Source organism: Barbatula barbatula (genome assembly GCF_947034865.1).
Source record: "Barbatula barbatula genome assembly, chromosome: 18".
Classification (NCBI taxonomy): Eukaryota; Metazoa; Chordata; class Actinopteri; order Cypriniformes; family Nemacheilidae; genus Barbatula; species Barbatula barbatula.
The window spans coordinates 5962253-5981066 of NC_136781.1; the positions used below are offsets into that span (position 1 = coordinate 5962253).

At 37.4% G+C, this 18814-nt stretch overlaps 1 protein-coding gene across 2 annotated transcripts in view; it reads right to left on the reverse strand.

Annotated features, from left to right (window-relative positions):
* lingo2 (leucine rich repeat and Ig domain containing 2) overlaps positions 1-18814 on the reverse strand; it is a 190232-nt gene that overhangs the window by 61205 nt on the left and 110213 nt on the right. For both annotated transcript variants that reach the window (XM_079479367.1, XM_079479366.1), the window contains exon 4: positions 17937-18019. In XM_079479367.1, the coding sequence (XP_079335493.1) occupies positions 17937-17960 (24 nt within the window). In that variant the 5' untranslated portion in view covers positions 17961-18019. The remainder of the gene's footprint in view (positions 1-17936; positions 18020-18814) is intronic.

Here is an 18814-nt window from a genome sequence, read left to right on the forward strand (position 1 = left end):
ATTAGATGATAGTTGTTAGTTAATATTGGTATCGACCGTTACTTAGCTAAACGTGTCTCTCCAATATTTTGAATTTAGACTACGAAATGTCCTGTACGGGCATTTAAATGCGACAAACTACATGTCCTATTCAATACATTTTTATTTAGTAAAATGAAAATACAACAACATTTATCAAATTGTTTATTTAATACAAATATTATACTATAAAATAATAATTAATATTAACATAAATGTTATTTCATTAGAAATAGCCAAACACAAACAAAAAAATGAACGACAATCCAGATGTGCGTGTCCAATGAAACGGTCTATAGATGGTAAATTAAAAAAAATTACTATGGAAAGTCAATGGGGAATATTTTCAGGTGAACTATACCTTTAACACAGGGTCACTCTATAAAATGATCAGGCTATTTTTATTAACCCATGATTAGGTCAATAGGTTGGGTTACCTTATTTGGTCATGACTTCGAACCACCCATTATAGCTTATCTGTCCTTTTTCAACCAAATGACATGTAACAGGTTAAAAAAAACAGCAATTTTTAGAGCTCTGATCATCCATCATTACTAGAGTACATCAGTGAAGTGAGTATTGGTCCGCACCTGTCATAATCCATCATAATTGTCTGTGATGACATAGCAATAATGAGACATCAGTGCTTAACTGCCGTCATTAGGAAATGTGTTGTGCCGCACACCTGAAACCTGCACTGACTTAACAAATGCAGTTTTGCATCTTACCCGCAATGCCATGTTTCTGAAAACTGCTCGAGTTTCTAATCATCTAGAGTTGCATAATCATCACTTTACACTGAGGTCTCTTTGCTGGAAATCCACTCATTACAGGATACACACACAGCTGACAATCCGATAAAAATGATTTTTCAAGCACCGCTGCTCATTGACCATTTTGCTTGCAGAGCCCACAGATGGCCTGTCATTTTAAATGCGTCAATTATGATGTGATTTCCCATAACATCCAGCTACAAAAGTATCTTTAAATAAGTCACGCAGATGTTGGAAATGCAAATTGAAGCAGGTGTTTACATTCAGAATGACTTTTCATTCCGTATCTGGTGAAAAGAAGGCAGTTGCTTTTGGAAAAGTGGGTTATAGAGAAAGACATTTTAAGTTTGTCAGTGCTTTCTCCCATGTACATTTTATTTCACAGCGTGAATTTGATCCTGCGACTGTTACGAATAACCACCAGGGGCAGTGTGAGAGTTGAGATAAATAAAATCTAGAATTGCTTTGTCACCGCTTTCTATTACATTGTACGTTACACCGTGCATATCCGCCGTTACCTCAGGGGACAAACCACAGATACGTTATCCAGACATGAATCATAAACTTCTACATTATTATGCATTTATATTCCATTCAGAGCCCGTAAGGAATACCCTTTACACTTGCCTTCCGTTTTTTTCTATAGCCTGAGTGATTGTGGTGGATTTTAATGGAGCATTTCAGATTGCAGGAAGAATTGGGTGATTTAGGCTTCATGTTCAAAAAGACACTGGCCTCTTTTTCACACATCTTTAAGCTACCACAGCCACAAAAGCTTGAGAGAAGCCAAGGGAAAAAGACTAAATAAAAGAATGGAATACAGAGCAAAAAAAAACAATGGTAAAGTCTTAAATAATACTGAAGAGAAATTATGGAAAACTACCTTTTTTCATTCTTTAAATGATGGATATTCTAAACACAGAAAACAAAGGCAAATGTTTGTTTATGGGGCCATTTAATGCGGTCATTACTTGATCACTGCCTAAGGTCCAATGGCAAAAAACCAAAGGACCATGAAATGTGAAAGTTTTGTCCTATTGAAGCATAAAGTGCATTCGCCTCCGGTTTAATGATTCACAAGCACTATTATAGGGCCTGAATTTGATTCTCAAGTTGATGAGTGGATGCATATGAAAAAAAGCTAATCTTTAAATCTATTATTATTAAAAATGACAGTTAGTTTAGTGTATATTTGTGTACCGGAACACTTTTGACCTCAAAACCATTCGAAAAAAATTATAATTTGTGAACCGTGAAACTGTAAGAGCGCGTTCCTGACGCACTGAATATCAGTATAACAGTGAGGATGAAAAGCCAAGCTTTAAATTGGCTATCTATTCAAGCAAAGCCATACATGCAGCAAAGGACTAGGAATTATTATAATTTGAAATTATAATAGAGCCGTGCATTGAAAATCAATGAAAAATGTGAAATTATTAAATTCAGACAGATGCATGGGTGCATTTCAACAAGAGATGTGGTCTTGAATATTCTCTCTAAAAGGAGAGCCCGTGTCTCTAATGTGGTAGCAGTTGAGGTTTGGAATAACAGTAAATTGTGCTGGTGCTTTTCCGGTAACTGGATTGGAAATTGAATGTAATATAATCACTGTTCCTCTATGTACCATGTGCTGCAAGTGCTTTTACTGTACACTGAAACAGTTTTTTTCTCAAATTACTCTGTACTTCTGTACTTTGAAGTCTTTCCAAGGCAAGTCTCAGCACTCCCCTTTGTTCAAGAAAAAATACATTTTGCCTTCTGAGGAAATGAGGACAAGGTTTTGTAACTGGCATAAGTTACAAAACCTTGCCATAACTTATGCAGTCAAATTTTATATGCACGAAATGTGGTTGGTAATTTAATTTTCCATTAAAAATGCATTCAGATATTGCATTGATTTGATAAATTAATACAACATTCCAAGTCTGACAAAACCTTGTCAAGTTCTATCATTCTTGCAGACAAACATTTTCAATGTAGGCTATGTTGTGGGTGTAAATTCTGTTTCCCACCAGATGGCTGTAGTGATATAACAACACCCTTTAAATAGCTGACACTCAAAGGGTGCTGCTAAAAATAAAATGAATGAAAAATATAAATATCAGTAAGCAGTCTGTGTAAATATGTTCACTCTCAAAATGGATGTTTAATAATTACACATTTTGTTTTGTGTTACAGAATGTGTACACATTGTGAGTCATTCTGTGTAAATACCATGTAAATAGAACAACACAAGATTTGAGAGTTAAAAGTAACGTATGACTTTCTCACGTAGAACCCAAAACAAGTTATTTTGAAGAAATATCATCTTTCGTGTTCCGTGATATAGTGTTATATAAGAGATTTTTTGAGTTTTCATACTTTTCCATTCTAACTCTCATTAATGTCATATTCTGACTGAGGCACACTTTATGTTGCTTACATTGTACGCAGAGGCTACATCTATCCATCTGGTAAAGTTCCAAGTAGAGATTATAATATCTGTGGGTGATCTGCAGTGACAGATGCTTCATGCTGCGGTCGGACAGTATTTTGACACACACATATGCAAAGAGGATTATTCGGAAAAACATTTGCATACCGTAGGCCTATATACAGAACAATGCACACTCCTCGTTGCTCTTCTCAAGGATACATGCTGCAGTGCTTTAATTGGAAAAATAGATGGCGGTGTACAGTGTGTGTTTACATAAATGATAGAGCGAAGCTAAAGCTGCAGGCAGCACGCTCGCTGCCACCTGAAATATTGGCAAGTCACATAGAAACACAATATTGCTGGAGCATGTTAATGTGGGGAGACATTGATTACAAGCTTTTATACAATAAATAATTTAAAGTGTATAAAACAACTTTTTCAAGCTTGTAATTCTCAAATCTACTCCCAAAGTCTTGTACATTACGAAAAAATGCCTCCATTGAAACATCATAAATTCAGCCTTGCCCTCACTCAAGGGAGTTTTAAGTGCTGGTATTGTCACTGAAGAAAGGAGGCTGATCTACATTTGACCGTCCCACAGTCAGGTAAAGTTCTGCCTCTGTGGGCGCAAGACGCATTGGCAGACGACATTACAATGCTATTTCAGTGCTGGAGCACGTACTATAGCTACAGCCAACTCGACTGCCACCCCTCCAGGGCCCTGGAACTTTTTAATATAATTAAAACAGGCTGAGAGACGATTTGAAAGATAAGGTCGCCACGGGGAAACGGAGGAAGTGCTTTGCCAATGTGGAACTCGTCCTCAGCGTTCGCAGCATTATCAGCCACTAAGCACATGCGTGCAGCGGAGGGACAGAGCCACCAATCGTCTGACATCTTTGGAGAGCGGATGGGACTCGCTGTCGGTGGTTGAGGTGTCGTGACTGACAGGGTAATTAATCACAGCGTTTGGACAGACAGAACCACAAGAAGGCAACTTCTTCAGTCTTTAGCAGTAAACTGTTTGTTTGACAAAAAGGGGGCTGCCAACATATAGAAAACAATGTTGGCACTACATTTGTGAACGGTGTACATTTGTAAATCCAATTTTACATGTATTATCAAAGAACTTTGTGCATCTGTTCCGAATTTAGAGAGCCAAGCTGTTTTGTTTCGCTCTACCCTGCTGAAAAGACCCGTTTGAACTCGATCCAAGCCTCAGCAGTTCATGCTGGTATCCACATTGGTCACCAGCAAAAAATTACCATCAACCAGCATTGCCTTAATAAAGATGGTTGGTTGGCCCGGGTAACTAGTTAAGAAGCATGCAAGGGACACAATGACATCATCATCCAATGCTGGAGACCTACATCCAAAACATGTAACATACATCCAACATACTGTAAAATCAAAAGATCTGAACATTTTATTTCTTTGCATCTCATTTTCCTCTTAAAGTGTTTTAATGAGGCTGTGGTAAGCCGTTCATTTATGTGGACATTACTTGTCCCATTTTATTCCAGGACTCTATCAGAGAACAAAGTATTACATCAGTTCCAGCTCCAACTGGCTTGAGTCCACAAGTGTAGCCATGTGCTTAAAATGTTTTATTCTTTCCTCCAAGAACTGATAGAACATCATATTCTGTGAGCTAGAGGAATCATTATTGTTTACTGGGCTTCAAGCAAGGCTTATCCATTAACTATTCTGTAAAAACAATATGGTCCAACAAAAGAATGACCATAACAGAATACAGTCGTGGCTTACGATGAATGAAATGAATAAATACAATCTCCTGTCTTCAAACTACTTTCTGTGAATCTACATAAAGAAAAGCTTTTTGTGTCAGTGTGTTTTGTTTGTTTCTTGAGATAGATCACTTGTAACTGTCGATGATCATGTCTTTCTATACTGTATACACACTGAATATGTACATACAGCCATGGAAAAAAATGAAAAGACCTCAGCAGTTTTGCCATTATTCCGTATTTCTGTATTCTTGCAATTCCAGTCTAGTGTCTGTTGAATTTCCAAAGAAACAAACCTCAGGAATGACAAAGTCACCAAACAGGAACATGAAGAGTGAGAGAATACAAAGACGCATGAAAGTTATGAAAAAATATCTGGCTTAGCATTATATATACATTTTGTACTGATCTTAACATACATGTCAAAACCTTAGTATTTTCATTTTGCTATTTTGAAATAGTTTGTCACATTTAAATTGTCTGCAAATAAATGGAAATAAAACAAAACTTTCATTGGAAATTTGGGAGAAATGTTGTCGCTAATTCACAGAATTAAATTAGTAATTTTACTTAAAGGTCCAGTGTTTGAAATTCAGCGGCATCTAGCAGTGAAGTGGGGAATTGCAACCACGGGCTCAGCCCATCCCTCTTTTGCAAAGCACTATGGCAGCTGACAAAGGACAGCTGCACATAGTATGTGCGTGTTGACATTGTGATATGGTTTGTGCTATTCCACAAACTCATGCCCAGATGACAATGACATCCAGTCACAAATATCTCTGAGGCGAGAGACATCACAGAATATTCAGTGACAATGAGAACACTGCGAAAAAAGGTAATAGTGTGCTGTGAGAGGAAGGGCTTTATAACCCTGTGCTGTTTCCTTTCGAGAGGACGTCAGGAGGCACATCGGTCTAAAAAGCTGCTGCAAAGTTTCCTGTGTGGTGGATGCACCCAGCAGGCTTTTATTTATCCTATTTTTCCTGTTAACAGAACTATACAGCTAACAAAGATGAATCCTATAGTGAAACTGATGTTTCTGATGTTTTAGTATAGTGTGTGTATACGCAACTGCATATAGTGTAGCATAAATATATAATGCATTCAAGCTCTAATATGGCAATACTGTTAATATATTTTTTATAGACTGGCATGAAAGAAAGCCGGCGGAGGATCTTTTGGGATTTTTAAAATGCAGCGAAGGCTCTGAAGACAGAGATGGCGATGCTATGAGATTTCAATAGACATGATCGCTTTACATTTTAGGGTTGTTGGAGGTATCAAAGCACTCATATTGTATACACAAACCAAGCGAATCAAGAATGAGATGAGCAGCTACATTCACCATAAATTTAAGCTGAAGCTTAAGAGTTAATTGCTATATGGTTTAGAATAACCAAATTTCTGCTTTTTTATTAACTGAAAGAGACCTATAAAAGCTTGACATTCGTGCAATAGTTATGTCAACAGTTCATGAATGAAGACAGAATCATATTTAACACTCCAAACAGTACTGACAACCGTATTCATGTTCACAATCTGAAACACCAAACTATCAGGCAACAATGATCATCTTCATGTGTAAAATCCACTTATCATTGTTTTTTATGTTACCATCATGTGCTACCCGGTCATCCTCTGTGGTCATTTCTAAACTAAATACCATTACACTGCTATCAAGTTGGTTTCTTTTAATGTTAAATATGCATACACGCAAATCCCCAGAGTATATACGCGACTATTTGTGTGTGTGCACGCCCTGTCACTTCTCAAATGAATGGTACTCATAACAGAAGAGTCATAACCAATTCTCCTCCACTTGCTTGTCGGGTGAAGAAATTGCTGATGCTCCAGATTTCCAAGGTAAAGAGAAGATTAATTGTGGTCTGCTGGCGTGTCCCGCTCCATACAGATTTAAGCCGAAGATAAAGCAGCGCTTTGTTCACGTCAGATTTAGTTCTATGTGACAAACACAAGATAAGCCATAAATGGCAGATCAGCGTTATGAAGGTTTCAACCTTTGGGATGTTTTTAGTTGTCAAAGTGAGAGGATTTATTGGGGCTCTGCCCCAGGTTTAGATATTTGTCTCAAGGATACACATCACAATAAATAAAAGCTAACTTCATCTTCATCAGCTTTATTGGAGGTAATAGTATCTTCGACCATTATGGGCCAAAGGCATAGATGGCATAATATATATACAATGGTTCTCGGTTCATGAATTTACAAATATTTCACGCTGAAATTAAATTGGTTTGTGTTTCATGAGTGAAAAAAAATAGAACATTCAAAGTTTAGAAAATGATTGTGTCATGTTTATGTATTTTTTATAAACCTATTCCAAACAGACTAATTTCCTCTTTTAAGAAGACAGAACTGCAGTAAGCTTTAGAATTTCAAAACAAAGAACAAACATTCACTGAAATAAACACTTGATTGATAATCTCACATTTTTGGGAAAGCAAATGCTGACCCTGCAGGCACTTTCACTCAGCACACTATTGATTTACAAAGTTTTCAACGCATAAACTGCAGCGTGTACTTTTGGTGATCATTATAAATCTGCTCAGATACAGAGAGCCGTAGGTCAGATGTGCTGTTCCGCACAATTACGTCAAACAAGTAGAGCCTCACAAAACCAAACTATCAATGTGCATTAAAATCTAAAATGTTCAACATAACATCCGGCAAATGGTCAGTTAAAGGTTTTTCTTATGGTCACATGCTTAGGTGAGGATTTTTGTGTGTGTCAATTAAATCCTCAATTCAGTAGCTGGCAGAATGTAGAGAATGTAGGACGCATGTGCCGAAGTTAACTTCTGGTCTGTCATGGTTAAAATATAATAATTATTCTTTTTATTTATATAAATATTTGATTGTATATTAAATGTATTATAAAATTAAAAACTACTCAAAAATAATTGATTTGGGCTACATGACATTTGTTTATTTTGTTAGCTCTGAAACCATCTATAGACCACTTTAAAATATGTAAACATAGCTGGTCCAAAGCTGGAGAAGAACACAGAACTTCTTGTTTTAGTTCTTTAACCCTACATAAATGTTTAAACAAAAAACAAGCAACAGAACATTTCTAACCGAAACAAAATGTTAAACAAATATTTTTAAGATTTAACTTTATTTGTAATATTTAATAAATGAAACCTGGGTGCTTCTGTACCAGTGTTTACATCTTGCAAAGTGGTCTATATAAGACCATAAGTATAAGCAGTTGCCTGGATGTTTGTCCACGGAGGGAGACACTGAGTTTGATTGATGAGGTTTTCTCTCTTCCCCTGGCTACTTAATTACCCAACCCACAGTCAAACACGGTGTGCGATGACTCTACTCCACACGGTCAAAATAATAGAAAACCCGGTCATGAAAATCTGATGGCATACTCAAGGCGTAAGAACAAACTCACAATCTTAAGACAATAAACACTTCAGTAGTACATCAAATCACTACAAGACACACCACGACTAAATTAACAAGTCTGATTTACGTCACCCTTCAATCTCATTTCTTATGGTCACAGACGTCCTATTTTTGTGGTTTCTGCATACAGATGACACGCTGAAATCGCTAGCTTTAGCCCCGAGCTTGAGTTTGTTAGCGGCACGGATGATTTCCGCTACACTTTTAGGTGCAGTTGGCAGGGCATCTTCCCCTTTGCATTCGATTAATGTTGCCATACGATTTAAATGCTGACCTTATCCAAACTGACAAATGGGCAATTCCCCCCTCCCCAATCACACGCGCATACACTGGCTAGATTCTTATTTACTGCCTATTTTCCAAATGCCACATTTGTTTCTGTTTTCACCAAGGACTGACGCCATCAGCTGTGAAACATTTTTCAGATGGGCTTCACCCCCGAGTGAGTCGCGGCGGGCGTACACGGCCCCATTTTCACGTTTATCTTTGTGGGTCAGATCTGACGTTCGCCAGCTTTCCTTTTTCATCATGCCGGTTTAGCGCTGAAGAGATGAGGAAAAATTAAACCCTCAAACACTGGGAGAGTTATAGGGTCATTTTCGGCTTCTCTCTCCCTCTCTGGCCCAAATTTGACCCTAAGACATCATAGTCCTAATCGGAACCTGTCCCAAATGATGCATTTGATGTGAACTTATGGTCTCGAGATCTCGCAACAGTCACTGTGAGTGTGATGTCCATGAGAGCGTAGACCATCTTATTTTTTCACTTTATGATTCAGGAGGGTGCTTACGAGCACTGCTTGTGTGCTTCTTTAAAGTTTCTTTTTGCCAAGCAAAAACTGATGCAGACACCGGACTACTAACCCAGCAGGACTCTTCTGCAAAGTAACATGACAAATTCAAAACAGCCTCTGCTGCTAAAAATACATTTTTGAGAAATGTCTTTACAAATTTATCTAGAGAAAAAAAATATCAAAATGTTAACGTAAGATATAACAAGATGTAACACAAGATATATTAACCTGAAAACAAAAATATATATCTTACCTCCCTGAAAAAAACAACTGAAGGCAAGACTAATTTAATGTCAGCTCTCATTTCCCTGGGATACATTTTGATAAATATTGAAATATGATGTAACTTATAATAAATGTTATGTGGTTTACAAAGTTAATCTGTTAATAATACTGGAGCTGAACCTAAACCGTCAAAGTGAATAAACTAAAATGTCACTATGAATAATGTAAGTGTATCTAGTTTTAAAGGTCCAATGTGTCATTATTTGGAGGATCTACAGTATTTACATAAATGCAATATGATATACATAACCACGTCTTCACAGGTGTATAAAGACCTTACATTATGAAGTGTTATGTTTTTATTACCTTAGAATGAGCTATTTTTATCTACATCACGGGTCCCCTTGCATGGAATTCGCCAATGATGATTCTACAGTAGCCCTAAACTGACAAACGATGATTAGTAAATACATTATTTCCTTCTGCAAAGAACCGAAAACGTGACGGCATCCTAATTCTGTGTCAGCCACCATAATGCATCGAAAGGGAGGGGTGGAGTGTGCCGTTGTTGCAATTCGCAACCTCACTGCTACATGCGGCACAGAATTACATAAGCATAAGAACATAAGCATATACGTATCTGTTCCTGTCGTATCGTATCGTATTCGTGTTGCATTTTGTATTGGAGTTAAATCTCTGTATTAAAGCGTATTAAAGTGTATTACACTATACAATATGCTGTGGACTTCATGAAAGCAAAAGACTTCTGCCCTCGTCCTCCACCTCCACACTGTATCTTCACCTCTCCCCGGAGCTACAGGGAGTTTAGTCCTCCTCAGGCCTCTGAACTAACCATTCTCTGCTCCACAGACTTCAAAAGGTCAAGCCTGAGTCTCCCACGGTGTATGTGTGCTTTTCTGACCCTTTGCATGTGTGTGTAGCATTACTCTCTCAGGATTCCATGGGCAGTTCTGGGGTCAGTAAATATGCAGGGCTTAGCAGTGACGCCTGTGAATGCATGCTGTTTTTTGCGGATTATACGTTTTGGTCAAATATTACAATGTGATGCAGTTTATAAGAAATGTTGTGTTGTGAGTCATGTTTTACAGTAAGTAAATCTATTCTAATCTAAGTGTTACTCAAGCTGAAACTTACCCTCGTATATGGTCAATGTTCAGAAACGGTTCTTTGTAAAAATAAAATAATAATAATAAATAACTTTTCATCTGATTCCCACTATATGAACGTTTCGTGTCATTGAGGTTTTTAAGTTTGTTTAGAAGTTAGCAGGAAACAATATAGTTATGAATATAGCTTTAGAGTCGCCACATATGTCTATGGCCCAAAACTGATGTTTTTCATCCGTACTGAAAAAAAACCAGCAGGTCCATGAAGGGGTTCACCCAAAAATGAAAATTCTGTCATGATTTACTCAACCTTTCAAACCTATATGACTTTCTTTCTTTCTGCAAAACACAAAAGAAGATGTTTTGGGTGAAGGTGGTAACCAAACCTCACCGGCAACCATTGAACTGTATTGTATGGACACAAAACCAGTACAAGTGAATGGGTGCCAGTTAACAACATTCTTCCAAATATCTTCTTTTGAGTTCTGCAGAATAAAGAAAATCATATAGGTATATATAAAGGACAGAAATTTGACTGTCAATTTAATCTCTTCAGACTAGAATACAGTTTTATTAATTCAAGTTTTTACTTTGTGTCAGGATAAGTTAAACAGCTAAACATGCTTCTATTGGAACACTAATTCATTTCTGCTGTTAGACAAAAGTCTGACACATCTTCATTATAAAACATAACTGCACATATAATCGGATGCCCTAAGCAGGAATGAAAACACAGAGGTAAAGAAAATATCATGAAACAAACTATTATTCTGAGGTTAAGCCCAGGAAACTCAACCCGTGCATGCTTCCCTTGATCAGCGAGTGTAAAGCCATCTCAAAACCTCCCTCTCCCAACTCCAACATGGGACCATACACTGTAAAATTCCATGAAATTTGAATTTATCTGCGCTTTATTTTTGCTCCCTCTCGTGCAGTCTGGTATTCACACACTGTGATCCAGCCAGTGTTGCTGAGACTGAGAGCTCACGGTGGGCTGCGCCCTCTATCCAGTGTGTCCCGTGATATTTGAAGTGACTGACTGTGTGCTAAAAGGGTGAGACTAAAAGGAACCAAGAGATTCTGTCCCGCTGCTACACAAGCTGCCGCCACAGAGCATTGGATCTGCATTTCCACGTCCCTCCCCATGCATAGAGATACAGTATAAGCCACCTGTCGTAGCACTGACATCTTTATTTGCTGCGAGGGAGGGAGAGAGAGAGAGAGAGAGAACCAGAAAAAAAGTGCACGCCTGCAGTCCGCACACAGTTATAATCACTAAAATGCAGTTAATGTATGTATGAGTGACAGTATAGTTATAGTTTCATAACCAGACTTTTGATTTAAAGAAAAAGAGAAAATAAAAATGCATTATTTACTCACCCTCATGACTTGACCACTTTAGTTGAACACAAACAAACAATTTAAAAATGATCTTCTTATATTGCATTGGAAATATTGAAGCTCAAGAAATACATCCATTCATATAACAGCAATCCAAATTATGTATTTTTAAGCAAAACAACACATTTGTGGGAGACAATGATAACTAGTTTGAGCTTATTTATTGAACTGAGATGTAAATACATTGGGTGGCATGTGGATAACAATCTCATTGGTTCTCACATGTCTTGTGATATGTGTGTCATATGTGTCTGGGATAGAATGAGGGTGAGTAAACTATGAGACACTCTCACAACGGTGGTACCCATTGACTTCTATTGTACAGAAACAAAATGCAAGTCAAAGGGAACCGCCGTTTTTCGGTTACCAACATTCTTCAAAATATCTTCTTTTGTGTTCTGCAGAAGAAAAAGTCATCCAGGTTTGAAATGATAAGAGGGTGAGAAAATGATGACAGCATTTTCATTTTGTGGTGAAATATCCCTTTAAGCACGCATGTTTGCCTGCACTGATAATGTATTACACAAGCCCAGTAAAAACCTGACCCAGTTCCATCCAACACAATGCTGTCTCTTCTTCCAACACACAGCGCAGACACTCGCACACACCACTACATCAATAAATCATAAACAAGAAATAAATAAAACATTAATTCCAAGCTTGCGGAGAGCCGCTCACAGTTGGCCAACAGGAGCCTCTCTCGCTCTGACTCCTATCTGCCTGGGCTTAATTAGGATTCTCATATTTCCACTGAACAAACAAAGGAAGGGAAACGTAGCAGGAGTAAAGCAGCAGGAGAACAGGACACTCTTAGTAGGTTACACCTCCCCTCGTGGGTCAAACTTCCACAGTTTAGAGTCCTAATAGCAAACTGGTGCAGGGAAGAAAGGAAAATAAAGGAGGAACAGAAATATTTCAACAAGCCCTGCTAACACTTCTTAAAGCTAAAAATCTGTAACCCCAGGCAACACTCTAATATCAGTATTCCTGTCTGTTGAGGCCAAAATATTTGGAGCATTATTGTCAATGTCAGGGGCCGGTTTGACATGTTTGTTATAAGTAACATATTTGAATAATATTAGTAAAAAGTGTAGTAAAATTTAAGCTGTCTTTACTTGGCAGTTTAAAGGGACAGTTAACCCAAAAATGAAAATTCTGTCATCATTTATTCACCCTTATGTAATTTCATACTTGTATAAATTACTTTGATACGATGAACAAAGAGAACGATTTTTGGATGAATGTTAGAAATGTTCAGTTGCGGAACATCATTGACTACCATGTTAGGAATAATTGAATGGTAGCCAAAGGTTCGCAAGAACTATTTGTTTTCCAAACTCTTCAAAAGATATCATTTAAATGTGTTCAACAGAACAAAAAAATACATGTATTTTTACCTACTATGGCAGTGGGTGAAGTCAAAGAACTGAAAATTGCTTCATTCTTCCGAATATCATTCCCTGTGTTCATTTGAACAAATACATTTTTACAGGTTTGAAACAACCTGAGGGTGAGTAAATGATGACAGATTTTTCACATCGATGAACTGTCCCTTTAAGGACATATATTCTCACTAGTTGCATGCAGTAGCAACACACTTATGATTCTGTGTTTTCTTCTGGTCCTCTAAAAGACATTGTTTTCATCGATTTAAGTGAAATCCTTCAATAAACAAATTGGCTTTCAAAATGCACATATCAAAATCACTCAATGACTGAATAAACTAACGCAGCATATATCTCCTGTGGAAACATTAGACTATAAACCAATAAGATTTTTTTACATGATTTAAAGGGAAAGTCCACCCAAAAATGACAATTCTATCACAAATGACTCATCCCCAAGTGGTTCTTAACCTATATACATGTTCTAGTTTGGTTGAACACAAAGAAACAAATTTGAAAAAATGTTAACAACTGAGATTTCTGGGCCACAATTGACTACAATAGTAGAATTTTAGTAGATCATTTGAAGAATTTAAGAAAATAAATCGTTTTGGGGTACTTTTGATTACAATTTTTTGACTATTCCAGAAATCTCAGTTGCTAACATTCTTTTAAATATTATTCTTTGTGTTCAACAGACCAAATCAATTTCAACAGGTTTGGAACAACTTGAGGGTGAATAATTCATGACAGAATTTAGTGTTTTTGGTCGAGTATCCCTTCAATTTAACTCCTGATCAGATGTCTTGGTTGTTAATCTGTACACTATTATGAAGAAAAACTGTTACGCAGCCATGTAGTCAATCGCTTGCGTCAAGCAAAGCTTAAATTATTCACAAGGCTCTGTTGAAACTGACATCTCGCATCACAGAGCCCGAATGTCAAAAAGAATGTCAACTATTTCATCCTGGACATAGAATTAGAAGTAATCTGGTCTGTCTGGTCTCATGTAATCTTTTAATAGCAATTAACTGAAGACAGCAAAACAACCCAAGCAAAACAAGTCACGGCTGCATACAATACAGCTCGCATTTCTTTTAATTAAAAGTGTGCAAGATGGTGGCTGACATTTTGGCTGTCCCCGATGAATGAGTGTTTGGCTGAACAGGACTCATCTGGTCTAATTAAATTGCAACAGAAGCCTCAGACTGCGCGGAGAGTGTTGTTGACTGCTGTCGAGAGGTGGTGTTGACACTTTGCTGTATTAAAGTACAATAGGAGCGGTGGATGATACGCTCCTCTTTACGTCCTCTGAAGTCTTCCGAAATCTCTCACTTATTTTTTTACTCTCTCAGAAGAACTAACAACTTAATATTCCCTGCATGTCCATTTACACGGAATCTCTCCCCTATTTCTCACTCATTTACATGTGCGGTACATGCTATACCAAATGATACTGGAAAAGACCCAGTTTCAATGCTTATGACTATCTAAATAACTCATGTTCTACCCTTGTAGTGACTTAACACTTGAGAAACTTACAAACTATACCTTCTCATTTTGAATAACTACATGCCTGTGAATTGCCTGAGACATTTGTTTCACACTGTTTTGCTGACAGGATCACGCGTTTCATATTAATTACATGCGAGTGATGTCACGAAAATGCTTCCCTTGTCCTGCGCCAGAAAGTCTTCCTTTAACTTGATGACTTAAATGTAAAACTGTATACATTTATTTGTTCTGATAAACACAGAGAAAGATATTGGAAGAATGATGGATACCAAATCCAATGGTTGTCAAAAATGCCCCAGGACTGTTTGCTTTCCTACATTCTCAAACAGAACAAAGACATGTATAAAGCAGTTTTTCTACTATGGTAGTCAATGCATTCTTCCAAATATCTTTCGCTGAATATTTCAGTAATGTTGTATGCAAAGGTGAAGAGAGCATTACTGCATCGAAGTGGGTTCAAGTGATATTCAGCATGAGTCCATTTTTGATCTTCAACAGAAAGTCTAGAATGGAAGATGTGTGATGTACTCAAACGATAAAATTGATCGTAAATGTAAGCCGCACGATAGCCGAAGGGATATTTGATGCTCATTATATCCTGTTCAAAGCACTACATTTCGTTCCAAAACAGACACATTGTTTTACCTCTCCACATTTAATATCCAATGGTCACAAAATTAGTAGACCGCTATATTCTCCCTCTGCTCTGTCGATTAAACATTAAGTAAAGCTGATTTGTGTTAAATGTGACAAATGGCTGTGATATTTAGAAATGCATCTCTGTTTGTGTTTATGCAAATGTTATACATGTGGATACACGTATCACACAGACATATTGTATCTACTCACGCTCTGGATTCAGCATCACACGCATGCACTAATGCACGCACACACGTACACACACACACAACGTTAGGCACAGAGTTATATATGGGTCACAGATGAAAAAGGGTTTAAGGATATAAATAATAAGTGTAATTCTGCTTTAAATTGTTGTTGTTCAAAAAAAGAGAAAGGTTTCTGTTTAATTGAATTGCATTGTTTTCCCTGATTTACAGAAGACGCCCACATAAATGTCATTCAGTGTAACAATCTTGTCAGGCATATTTATAATAAAAATCAATTTATGACATATTAAACGAGTTATTCATTTCACCCCAAATGCTAATTAGTTGTAATTTTACATTTCTTTTACATTTGCCACCATCCTAGACGACAATAAAATGTAATTTGCGCCATTTTTCTTTAATTTATTTTAATAAATACAAGTCAGAATAAGCTTGTTGTTTGAATTTGTACAATAATATTGTGTTAAACTGAATGAAAATGTTTTTTCAACCAAATTTTGACAACCAAAAGCTTAGCTGGAACCATAAAGTAGGCATTTTACCTACATTAAATGTGCTTTCTATGGACATAAAATCACTTTTGTAAATGTATTTTGATGTGGGCATCTCAATGTTTTTGCTAAATATGAACATTGCATAGATTTCTACTAAATAACATCTTCTATATTTTGAGATTGAGGATTACAGGGAAAGACATTATTCCTAATTTCTATTAATCATCAAAGCCCATAATTGACATTCGGTTCACATGAGAACACTGCTGGTGTTAGAAGAGCCCTTATTAAGTTCTGGACCACATAAAAAGATAGAAAGAAAAAAGAAAGAAAGAAATGGTCAATTGTTCCTTCTCTGATGCAACATATTGTAACTTCAGCACCAAGATGAAAGTGTAGATTGTGAATAGGAAAGAAAGTATGACACACAGCAACACATCCCATATGTAACAAAAATATCTCCTCAAATAGACAAATTAAATATTACATCAGCAAATAAAAATGCCTCCATTGTGGGACACTGGGATAGCAATAATGCCACACATTAGCAGAATGTTCAAGTGAGAAGAAAATGTTCCAGGGTGAGGTAAAAAAAAGAGTAATCACATGTAGAGTTTTTAACTCAGACGATTGGTGCATAACTATCCTACATTTATTTGTGTGTGTTTCCCCTAACTCCAATGCTCTACTGTTACGCAGGCCCCTCCATGTGCTACTGCAACTGACCCCTGCTGGCACTGACAAATTTATGCCCGACCACCGCACGTGTCCTTTCCTGACCCCACCCGTTACAAAATACAACACGAACGTGGAAACAACATAAGGTTGGATCTTATTATGAATATCACTCATCAAAACACACAGGAAGGTCAAATAGATGTGGACCCAAACAATGTGAATCACAGCAAATTTTGTTCTTTTACCCCGCAGGCTGCATGCTGAATGGTTTTGAGGCATGAGCGAAAGTGAAAACTAACCAGACCACGCTCAAAACACGAGGGATATATAGTGACACTTAAAGAAAAGGAAAGTCTGTGTAGTAGCATGCTGTCCAGGGATGACCACATCTTCAACCCTTGTTCTCTCAAATCTAAAGAGGTATAGTTTGAGGAAGTTCATCCAGCATTCGGATTTAATCGTCTCATACATTATGTTTAGTGGCATGTTGATTTGTTTGTATAGTATAAGTATAGTGATTGTTTATATCACTTATAAATAAAAAAAAAGAAGTCTTTCACTTTGCTTCAGGTTCTCCGGGCATAATAGATCCAACAATTTGTCTCTCCATTATTTGTGCATGAAGAGAAATGATGGTGTGTTAGAGCAGGTAGTGTGATAATCAATATTTTCACCCAGATTCTGACCGTTATTGCTGCACCTCGCAAGAACCCATTACAGAGACCTAATGCATCTTGAGGGCCCCGGACCTGCTTTGATGCATGACTCCTTATTTTAACTGTTCCTGAATTATTATCCTGCTTTCCTATGCTTTTGGAAGCATTTGGGTAAATAAATCTACATCAACTCTGTGTCATACAAGCATGCGTCTGTATATTTATGCATGTGTGTACGCAGGGCTTATGGACGGCAAATATACATCTTTGAACATCAGTCCGCCGAGACTTCAAACGCTTTAAAATGGAAATGCTGTTTAAATATAGATAGATTAGTTTGTTTGTGCATGTTCCGAATAAATTCTACGTGCTTATTTCATTTATCTGAGCTATGCAGAAAAAACCATCCGATGTACTCACCACATGTAGAAGGGATCTTCCCATTGGCCATGTTTTTTCCTTTTCTACACGAGGGCCTTCTCCTCAGGGTTTGGCGTTTAAATCTGCAAGAAAGGACAAAACAAGACAATTAAATCCAGAACAGAGACAAAGCAGACAAAAAACAACCTGTAATTAGGGAGTAAACAAAACAAACATGCAGTCAATTACCTGGAGAACCTCACTAAACATCCTTATACATGTGAACCAGTAACCATGCAACCCAGTATGTTATTAGTTTCAATGCCGTCCGCGAGCTCTGGGTTTACCCGTAATCTCTAGAGCTCGGGTTTCATATGCTCTTCCAGCAAACTATGGCTCAAACCACAATGAAACTTTGGCAGAATCAATATCATGTAATATGTACAAAGCCTGACATGAAAAAAGAGGCTTTACCTTTTCACTTCCTCTATCCACCCTTGCACTATGCAGAATGCCCCTCGATGACATATGACATTGTTCTTTTTACTTATAACCCCACGAGCTCACAGCGAGGATTCGGAATGTCTATATCCCAATCCCGCTCGACTCCTGCTCTCCGCCTTGTGGAAATCACTTTATTCTGACAGTATTTCCCCCTCTCTCTCTTTCTTTTTCTGTCTGTAAAGGACACTAATGAGTGTCTCTATACAGGCCTGGCAGTAGACAGAGGCAAGGTAATTATGCAAACACCAGTCCTGAATTGCTAATGAAAGCTGTGGAACACGAAGAAGGCGACTCCAGTAATGGGAAAAAAGAAAGCGGGAGAAAGTTTGTTTCTGGACTCTCTTGTAAAATCAGTCTTGACACTGAGTGCTATTAGTAGCCCATTAAGCAGTTCAAGGACAATAGCTATCCTCCTGTTTGATCATTTATCCCCG